This window comes from Solanum pennellii, chromosome 1 (genome assembly GCF_001406875.1).
Source record: "Solanum pennellii chromosome 1, SPENNV200".
Lineage (NCBI taxonomy): Eukaryota > Viridiplantae > Streptophyta > Magnoliopsida > Solanales > Solanaceae > Solanum > Solanum pennellii.
In genome coordinates, this window is record NC_028637.1 from 16,684,890 (window position 1) to 16,696,221 (window position 11,332).

The window sequence follows — 11,332 nt, forward strand, 5'->3', positions numbered from 1 at the left end:
TCTCTTGTTTTCCCCGGTTTGTACCTTTGTTCCTAGCTAATCCAATACCCTCCTGGAAATTTCATCCATTTCTTTGGTGGCATAGTGTCTAACAAATCTTTGAAGAGGCATGAAAGTTGGATCCTTAAGAGTACTCATATTCTAGACAACATGAAGAAGAAATTACCTTCTTTCCAATATCACATTTTGTTACAATGATATATTCCATAGAAACACATAGAATATCCAAAGAGAAATTGAGTTACATTCTTGGCTTATGGGGTCGAGTTAGGTCTAGTTTAGTTGTACAATTGTTTATATTCTTGTTCCTTCGGGTGATTTTATTTTATTCCTCTCTGACCTCTTTTTATTTCTATATCTTCTATTATTGAATTTACTTTTCTTTCTCCTTCATCCTATGATGCCTACTAAGAACGTGTTTTTCTGATACTCATGCTGCACCATGCATCCATTTCGTGATGCAGGTCCGAGCTCTAGTTATCGGTGGTAATCATTCGATCTTCTTGCAGCAATTGATCGAAAACTACGGTGGGAACATGGTGAATGGGACATATTTGTCTCCTAATGTATTTTGTGTAGCTAGTCTTTTGCATTTTGAGACAAGCTTTTTCTTTTCACATTTTGGACTTCTACGATTATGTTTAGATAGCTTCGTACTTGTCAATTCAAAGTTCTAGGATGGATCTATCATATATATTTTTAGTTTGCTTCCGCCTATTGTTGTTTTGAGGTTCATTACTACTTCTGCAATGTTCTTCGGTTATAATTATTACTTGTTGTTCGGGGTTACGGGTTACCTTACCTACTGGTGGTTATTGTAGGTTTCATCATGACTCAAGAAATGGTGTCATAATATAATAAAAAATCAATTTTCCACAAAAGCAAGACTAGTACAATTTGCAATGACCCGTAATTATTTATAAAACTAGTAAAATTATCCGCGCTTCACACGGGAATTTAATCAGTGAATTTATAAAATAATATTTTAAATCTATAATTTATTAAAACTAAACACTATATTATCTCATATACAAGATTGCATAGTAACAAACATTAATAACGTAAAGGAAAATCAAATTTATTACATCTTATCATTTATCTTTAATAACATAAGTTTAAATTAATGACGAAAAAAATCTACCAAGATCTGTAACATATCGTGCCTTATCAGAAATCTTACAACTATTTGGAAAAGTCGAAACCCTTAGGAAAGGTTATAATTTTTCATAAAAGTCACAACTTTTCATAGAAGTTGCAACTCTTCATTATAGTCGCAACATTTCATAAAAGTCGCAATTTTTCATGAAAGTTGCAACTCTTCATTAAAGTCGTAACTCTTCATAAACATCACAACTTTTTGTAAAAGTCACAACACTTCATTGAAGTCACAACTCTTCATTGAAGTCGCAACTCTTCATAAAAGTCACAATATTTCATGAAAGGGACTGCTAGTTTTGGAAATAAATAAATTAAAAGGAAAGTATGGTTTGTGGTGGCTCCACATAGGTTGGTCTAAGCTTTTCTTTTTTTATATACTAGGTAAATTACCCGTGCTTCGCACGGGATTGGACTATTTTATTAAACATACATATAATTATTTGGTAATATTCATATTTTCAATACATACACTATTTTTCAAGAATATTTTATCTATAGGCAAGCGTTAAGTCTAAGAAAATCTCCACAGAAATAGCTTGTCCGAAGTAATTAAATTTGCTAAATTCCAAAAATCTATAAAGGACAACTTTAGACATTAAAGAAGAGACCAAAATCCTTGAACAACACTTCTCCCAATTAAAGTTGAACATCACGTTCATACAAGAACATATATAAATAATCTCAAATGGAAGACCTTCAACTCCTTTATTTTGAACCTCCATCAATCTATTTTATTATAGTATGACGTATCATGTATATGTTAAAAATGACCCTAACATAGTTAGTATCATAAATTTTTTGCCAGATTGTATCTGAACAATCCTTATTGTCGCTTAGGGACACAACTTATTTGAAATTGAACCATAGTTATTTTTATGGTTATATTATGTCGTTACATTAATGCAATTATCAACAAAGGAGTAAGGGAAATCTCGATGAAATTGTTCATAGTTGGATATTTCTAAACAAAAATTTGACACTTAAAATATTAAAATTTCACAGCATAGTTTTGTGAGAACTTGAACTCATAAATATCCAATAATATTTATAATAAAGACAACCTTACTTTCGTAACAATCAAGAAGAAATAGACATGTTTCTTAACAGATTTTTCAAAAAGACAGTATATTGGGTTGTATCCAAGTTTACAGTTCTCAAATGTATTTGAAATAATCCAAAAGAAAGAGTTATCGTTAATTCTTTATTTAACAAAAGGGATAATGCACAAATACCCCTCAACCTATGCCCGAAATCTCAGAGGCGCACTTATACTATTCTAAGGTCCTATTACCCCCCTAAACTTATTTTATTAATAATTTTCTACCCCTTTTCGACCTACGTTGCACTAGATTGTGGGCCCAACGCTGGTTGACTTTTTTTTTTCAAGTTAGTGCCACGTAGGCCGAAAAGGGGTAGAAAATTACTTATAAAATAAGTTAAGGGGAGTAATAGGACCTTAGTATAGTATGAGTGTGTCTCTGGGATTTCAGACATAGGTTGAGGGGGTACTTGTGCATTTTCCTAAAAAAATTTAAAAAACATTATCAAAATAAAGAGCTATCACTATAGAAAAATGATCTTTAACGACAATTAATGTTATAATTCTCGCTAAATATTTATTTTCAGAGGCAATTTATACTCTTTGTAAATGTCCCTAAAGTTTATAGCAACGTTGAATATAGATGGCATTTAATTAATGTCGATAAAAGCTCTAGCACTCTTTGTTAATGTGCATATTTATTGTCAATAAAAAAATTGTTTTGTTAAAGTCTATTTTGGACATTGGTTAGTTTCAAAAAAAATTCGATCTCTTATTATGCCCAAAAAGAAGAGTCGAAGAAATACGATAAATTACTTAACTTGCGATAAAAGAAATGGACTAATTGTGTCTATACAAATATTCTAGCAAGATTGTAATGACATACAAATTATTTCTATCTAAAAAATAATCAACATAATATTGTGGCAAGAAATAGAGCAATCTGCTTGATTCTTTTAACAAACTTCAGCATTGGTTTCATATTAGTTATAACATATTTGTTGTTATGTGCTATCACATATAACAGAACGCACAAGCAATTTGCCCAAAAAATTATGTAGAAAGGGACAAAAGAAAAGATAATTTTTTAATCACCCTCACTAAAAGTTTTAACGGAGTTAACTAAAAGTCATCAAAATAGCAAATAAAAATTGTTACACGTACATGAATCAATTTGGATTACGGTAAATGATTAAGCTTCATGAAATATGAGGAATGATACATATTCATAAGAGGTTTAATTAAAGTATTTCAATTCACTTCCCCTATAGCAAAAAAAAAAACAACAAATAATAGTGAAAAAATAAAAGCTTTCTTTACTAAAGAACCAAATGTAATGAATTCAACCATTTTAACAAATTTAGGAGTTAAGGAATTAAAGGTGCAAGAGCAGTAACATGATACTGCAATCAAAACCAATTTTCTTTGTTTATTATAAAGAAACCTGTACAAACGGATAAAAGAGAAGATCAATTTTCAATCATCTTCCGTGAAACTTTTAATAAAGTTTAAAGAAAAGTCACCATGGTGTGCAAAAAGAATTGTCATAATTACATGAATCAGTTCGACTCACAGTAAAGTTTAAGCTCCATGAAATAGGAGGATGAAAACTTTGAGGAATGAAACAAACTTCATAGGAAGCTTAATCAATGTAATTGAATTCAACTACCAACAGAAAAAAACCTACAAATAATAGTAGCAGCAAATCCCTCTATTTATAGATAACAAAGGATAATGTGAATAAATATTTATAGTGTCTTATCGGAAAGGTCACAACTCTTTGAAAAAGTTCAACCTTATTGGAAAGGTCACAACCTTTCATAAAAATCGCAACTCATTATAAAACTCACAACTTTTAAGAAAAGTTACAACTTCTCATATAAAAGTTGCAACTCTTCATAATAGTTACAACGTTTCATAAAAGTCACAACTTATCATAAAAGCCACAACTTTTCATGAAAAGGGAAGACTAGCTTTTAAAATAAATAAAATTAATAGGAAATTCTTGCTTCCAAATGGTCACAACCTTTCATAAAAGTTGCAGCTCTTCATGAAAGTCATAACTTTTCATAAAAGTCGCATTTTTATATAAAATTCACAATTCTTCATAATAGTCGCAACTATTCATAAGAGTAAGAACTTTTCATAAAAGTCACACGTCTTCATTAAAGTCGCAACTCTTCATAAAAGTCGCAACTTTTCATGAAAGGGAAGGCTAGTTTTGAAAATAAATAANATATATATATATATATATGATTGCATTGATTTTGCAATTAACTTTTTTTATTGATATATGTTCTTTAAAAATAATGGAAAAATAGTTTCTTAGAAAATCATTTGTAATATTCCAACATGAATATGACTACTTTTCATTATCATATAACCCAAGAACCTCCAAGTAATGAATTACTCAAGAAATAATAAATCATTGGCTCTTTAATCAACATTAAAAGGAAAATAAAGAAGAAAAATAAGAATATGTATAAAAATGCGTTTCATATTATAAAGAAACATTTAAGTTGCATTGATTATATAATTGTGATTTATGTCTTAGGAGAAAATTCAAAAACTTGTTAACATATTAAAAAAAGAAATTACGCTTGAGCATCAAAACGATTATAACTTTTAAACATGCATAATGAATTTCTTCAAAAACTTGTTAACATTTCAATTGATAACTTGCATAATAATATATCTATGTTAAAATGGACAATATATAAGCTTATATGTAGTACTTTTAAATTATAAAATTTCATATATAATATCAAAACATAGATTCTTTGATTGAGTATAATAATTATTTTCCGCACAATTTATATATGTAATATATGCATATATGTTCATTATAATCGGAGACAGTAACTTTAGAGAAACATAAAACCAGAGTTTAAAATATCTACTCAAAAATAACAATTCATATTATACACATAAATTAATGAGTGTAAAAAAACATGGAAGAATATAAAAAAATAGAATGAAATAGAAAGGAAAAAATTGAGTCCAATAAATGCACATTGTTCTGTTGAGAAAACTATTCTCTTCCAATACCAGAGGTTTAAAAAATTACATCCTCTAAGAATGGAACAATTTTATTCACCAACTTATTGATACAAAAACAATGGTGTTAGTAAGTCTCTCAATAGGAGCAAAGTACACAAATATTTATTTTGCAGAAGAAGAAGAAGAAGATCATAATTTTTATTGTTTTAAAATGAGAGGAAATCCCACTATTTATAGACACAAAGGATATGCACAACTATTTATTGTGCCTTATCATAAGGGATACAACTATTTGGAAAAGTTGCAACCCTTCGGAAAGTTCACAACCTTTCATAGAAGTTACAACTTTTCATAAAGTCGCAACTCTTCATTAGAGTCACAACTTTTCATAAAAGTCGCAACTCTTCATTAAAGTCAAAACTTTTGATAAAAAGTCATAACTTTTGATAAAAGTCGCAACTCTTTATTAGAGTCACAATATTTCATAAAAATCACATCTTTTCATGAAAGAGAAAGGCTAATTTTCGAAATAATATAAGTTTAAAGAGAATCTAGCTTGTGGTGATGTTACGTAGGCGAGCCTGAAGTTCTATTTTATTTGATAATAGAAGTTAAGATCGCAATGAATATTTTAATCATCAAATTTCTTTAAAGCTATAGCAACAAAAAATGCAGATTCAATGCAAAAGCATCTGGTTCAATGCAAAGTACTAATTTTTTTTTTATACAAACATTTTTTTCTATGAGTAATATAGAGGCTAAATTTTTTTATCCTTGAACAATAACATCACAAAGCTCGACATAAGGCTAAGAATTTTCAATGTCCAGATTGTGCAATAGCAACAAGAATAAAATTTAAAATACATAATTTTTCTTTGAGAACAAGTTTCTATATGCTGCAAATGTTTATCGACGCTGAAGCTCTTATACTATGGACACCAAATAAACTAATACAAAATACTACACATTCAATGTTTTCTATTACAAAATTCACCGCACCTTGGATATAAATATTACAAAGGATTTTTTTAAATCCTGTAAAGGCACTACAATAGACTGTCCATATTAAATATCCATGTTGGCTACTACAAAGAAATCGCACCAAGTCCTCTGGATAGCATCAATTTATATTACTAAGTCAACAAGATAACAAGTTCTTCCACCCTAAAAAAGGATAAATTGGTTTAATCCACCATAAAATAAGATATATCGGGTAAGTCCACCATAAATGAGGACATCTCGGGTAACTCAACGCTTAAATAGGATATATTGGGTTCGTCCACCCTAAAATAGGATACATTGGATTCATCAACCCTAAAATAGGATATGTTGTATTCATCCACCTAAAGTAGGACATATTAGGTTTGTCTATCATAATATAGGAGATATTGGGTTCGTCCATCCTGTAATAGGACATAATGTGTTGTCAACACTAATATATGACATATTGGGTTCATCCTGTCTTATTTAATAGGATACATTAAGTCTGTCTACCCTGAAATAGAATGCATTGGGTGTATCATGATGAAAGTAATTGTGTATATCAGTAAAAGAAAGCAAGAAAGGGAATTGAAATTTTCCCACACTTTATTGATTAACATAAAGGCTCTCTTATAGAGATATACACAAACTGAAATAGCTAAAAAATAGGCTAACAAATATCATCTTAACAGACCACTAAAAGCTGTAACTTCTAGCTAAAGATCAGGATACATATTGACTCCATTGAAACTACTTTTATTTGACTAAATCAAACAAATACTGTAAAACAAATATCTAACAATCACTCCCTTAAACTGAATGCTTTCAGTTTAATTGAAATAGTTACAAACACCAAGCAACTTCCTGAGTTTCTGGAATGTGCATAATTTCAAAGGCTCATTATATAAGCAATTTGACTCTCACTCTTACAGTAGAGAACTTCAATGACTTCATCTTTTGTGAGATCCCTTAAGAAATGAAACCTAACATCTATGTGTTTGCTCTTGCCATGAAACACGGGATTTTTGGAGAGTTTGATCGTTGATGTGTTGTCACAATAAATTGCAGTTGGTCCTCTTTGCTTGAACTGCAACTCCTCAAGTATCCTTCTGAACCATAAAGCTTGACAGCACAAGCTGTAGCAGCTACAAATTCTGCCTTAGTGGTTGATAAAGTGACAATAGATTGCTTTTTCGAAGACCAAGCAGCAGCTCCAGAGCCCAACATGAACACATATCCCGAAGTACTTTTTCTGTCGTCTTTGTCTCGGGCATAATCACTATCTGTAAAACCCAAAAAATATGATTTGTTTCCTCTCTTGTAAAACACTCTGCAATCAATTATTCCCTGCACGTCGGAGAATTCGTTTGGCAGCTGCAAGATGAATCTCCTGAGGGCATTCCATTTACCTACTAATAAGGTTGACAGAATACATTATGTCAGGTCTAGTAGTAGTCAAGTACATCAGATTTCCCACGATTTGTTTGAACACTCTGCTGTCCACTTTCCTCCCTTCTTCTAGATATTTCACAAGTTGAAGACCAACTTAAGTTGGAGTTTCGGCAAGATTACAGTTCTTCATTCCAAATCTGTCAAGGATTTCTCGAGCATAACTTCTTTGAGTAATAAAAATACCACCAGCAGATTGCACCACTTCAATGCAAAGAAAATAGTGCATCATTCCAAGATCAGACATATCAAATTCAAGCATCATGGATTGCTTCAATTTTTCAAACATAGCAGCATCATTTCCTGTATAAATGAAGTCTTCTACATATAAGGACACAACAAGCATCTTTCCTCCTTCAACTTTAAAAAACAGAGTATGCTCATATGGGCATTTAGAAAAACCTTCCTTCAAAAAATAGGCTTCAATGCGACTATACCAAGCTCGTGGGGCTTGTTTAAGTCCGTATAAAGCATTTTTTAGCTGATACACTTTGAATTCATCTCCAACTTTAACATAACCAGGAGGTTGTTCGACAAATACTTGTTCTTTAAAGTCTCCGTGCAAGAAAGCCGACTTGACATCCAACTAGAAAATGGGCAACAAATTTTGTGTTGCCAATGCAATCAATAATCTGATTGTATCATCTCTTGCTACTGGAGCGAACACTTCTTCATAATCTACACCGAATTCTTGCTCGTAACCTTTTGCCACCAAGCGAGCTTTATACTTCTCCACCTCACCATTTTCTTTCGACTTGGTCCTAAATCCACTTCACATCGATTGTTTTCTGACCTTTCGGAAGCTCAGTCAGCTTCCATGTGTTGTTTCTTTCAATAGCTGCAAGCTCTTCATCCATAGCTTTTCTCCATTTTGATTGATTTACTGCTTCTTCAAAGGTTACAGGATCACAATCTGCAAAAAGAGCAAAATGAACAGCTGGATCCTCAGATTGACCAATTCTTGTTACTTCATAATCATCCATCCATATTGGTCTTTTTCTGCTTCTTGGTTCTCTTGCAACTGCCGCTGAGACTTGAGTCACTACTTGTTCATATTGAGCAGTGATTGGTTGCTGCACTACCACAATATTATGTTGATTTTCAGCTTCATCTTTCCCATCAAAGTCTGCTGGAATTTGTCGTTGACAACCAGATGAACTCCATGTCCATAAATTTTCTTCGTCGAATATTACATCTCGATTAATGACAATTTTCTGGGTGATAGGATTATATAGTTTGTAAGCTTTAGAACAATCACTAACACCAAGGAAAATGCATTTCTCACCTTTGTCATCAAGCTTCGTTCTTGTTTGATTTGGAATACGGGCATAACAAATGCACCCGAAAATTCTGAAATGATCAACATTAGGCTTTCGACCGTTCCAAGCTTCCTCCGGTGTCATATTTTGAACAGATAATGTAGGACTTCTATTCAAAATATGAATGCTCCAGTTCACAGCTTCAAGCCAGAAAGCTTTTGGAACACTGCTTCTTGTCAAGAGACTGCGCACCATATTCATTATAGTACGATTTTTGCGCTCACAGACACCGTTCTGTTGGGGCGTATAGGCTGTTGTTAGTTGCCTTTTAATGCCATTGCATTCACAAAAATTTGCAAATTCTTGTGAATTGTATTCCCCGCCTCGATCTGTGCGAAGTACTTTGATTTGGCTTCCTGCTTCTTTCTCCACCATAATTTTAAAGCGTTTGAAAGCTTCAAAAGCATCAGATTTGGCCTGCAAAAAATAGACCCATGTCTTCCGACTAAAATCATCAATGAAGGTAATTATGTATCTTTTACCTCCACTTGAAGATGGATTAATTGGGCCGCAAAGATCAGAATGGACCAGCTCCAACACATTTTTGGCTCTCCATGATTTTCCCTTAGGAAATTGCTTACGTTGCTGCTTGCCAACTGCACATTCCTCACATACTTGAGAAGGAGCTGTAATTTAGGGAGGCCACTGACCATATTCTTTCGTTGCAAAGTGCTTAAGCCACCAAAGCTCAAGTGGCCATATGATTTGTTGTCATATGGCCACTTGAGCAATCAAACCCAGCCTTGAATCATCAAGTCGACATAATCCATTTTTAATGGATATCTGATAACCCTTTTCTTGTAGTTAACCAATACTAAGTAAATTGGTCTTTAAATCTGGAACATAAACCACATTAGAAATTGTGTGAAAAGAGTTATCTTTGTCATGTAAAGTGACATTGTCTTTTCCCATGACAGATACAACAGAGTTATCACCGAACTTGACGGTATTGCAGAAGATTTCATCCAATTCAGAAAATGCCTTCTTGTCTCCGCACATGTGGTTGCTACACCCGGTGTCCAAATACCACAGATTTTGTTGAGTTGCTTCACTTGCATAACATACCATCAAGAGAGAAACTTCTTCTTCCTTCTCTGCAAAGTTAGATACTTCTGCACTCTGTCTATTTAAATTTGTTCGACATTCTTATTGGTAATGACCATACCTATGGCAGCGATAGCACTCAACATTTGTTTTGTCTACTGACTTTGGTTTCTGAGTTGTTGAGTCATGTCCTCCACGTCCCCTTCCTCTGTGTTGAAGCTGATCATCATTCTGCTGATGGTACTGTTGATTACCTCGACTATAGCTTCCTCTCCCCCTACTCTAACCTCGGCCTCTGCCTCGACCTCCACTTGTTTTAGAAGGATTATCTGTGGTTGCTTTCAGTGCGTGCTCTTCTTTGTCCTGCTGGATGATTTTCTGCTCATGAACTAACAATGAACTTTGCAATTCATCAATGGAGAGTTCATCAATATCCTTCGATTCTTCGATAGAGCAGACAACAAGATTAAATTTCGGTGTCATTGATCGAAGGATTTTCTCAACAATGGTGAGATCCTGCATTTGCTCTCCATGGATTCTCATCTTTCTTGCAATTACAATAGTTCTTGAAAAGAAATCTGCAACTGCCTCTCCTGACTTCATACGCAAAGTCTCAAATTCAGTTCGGAGTCCTTGGAGTTGTACCCTTTTTGCCTTCACATTGCCTTGATACTTATTCTTCATGGAGTCCCAAATTTTCTTGGAGGTTTCTTTGCAAAGAATAGTCTCCAAAATGGAACTATCAATAGCTTGAAACAGATAATTTTTAGCCTTAAGATCTTTCAATTTTAAGACTTCAAATTCTGTTTTCTGAGCTTCTGTAGCTCCTGTTGCTGGTTCTGCTACTCCAGATTCAACAACATTCCAATACTCCTTGGACCTCAAAAAGTTCTCCATGAGCATGCTCCAATGATCATAGTGACCATTGAAGCGCGGAATAGCTGGTTGTACGAAGTTGTCTGAGGAAGTCATTGAATGCTAGCTGCTGCTATTATATGTAATTCAAGCTCTGATACCACTGATGAAAGTAATTGTATATATCAGTAAAAGAAAGCAAGAAAGGGAATTGAAATTTTCTCACACATTAGTGATCAACATAAAGGCTCTCTTATAGAACTGTACACAAACTGAAATAGCTAAAAAAAATAGGCTAACAAATATCACGTTTACAGACCACTAAAAGCTGTAACTTCTAGCTAAAGATCAGGATACATATTGACTCCATTTAAACTACTTTTATTTGACTAAATCAAACAAATACTGTAAAACAAATATCTAACATATTCACCCTAAAGTAGAATGTAATAGGTTTATTAACCCTAAAAGAGAACATATTAGGTTC

General features: G+C 32.9%; 1 protein-coding gene across 1 annotated transcript; it reads right to left on the reverse strand.

The window, feature by feature from the left end:
- Window positions 1-10,272: 10,272 nt before the first annotated feature.
- Window positions 10,273-10,674, reverse strand: LOC107002031. Its single transcript, XM_015199961.1, has one exon. It carries the CDS (start codon window positions 10,672-10,674, stop codon window positions 10,273-10,275), a length of 402 nt encoding a protein of 133 aa, XP_015055447.1.
- Between the last annotated feature and the right edge of the window lie 658 nt (window positions 10,675-11,332).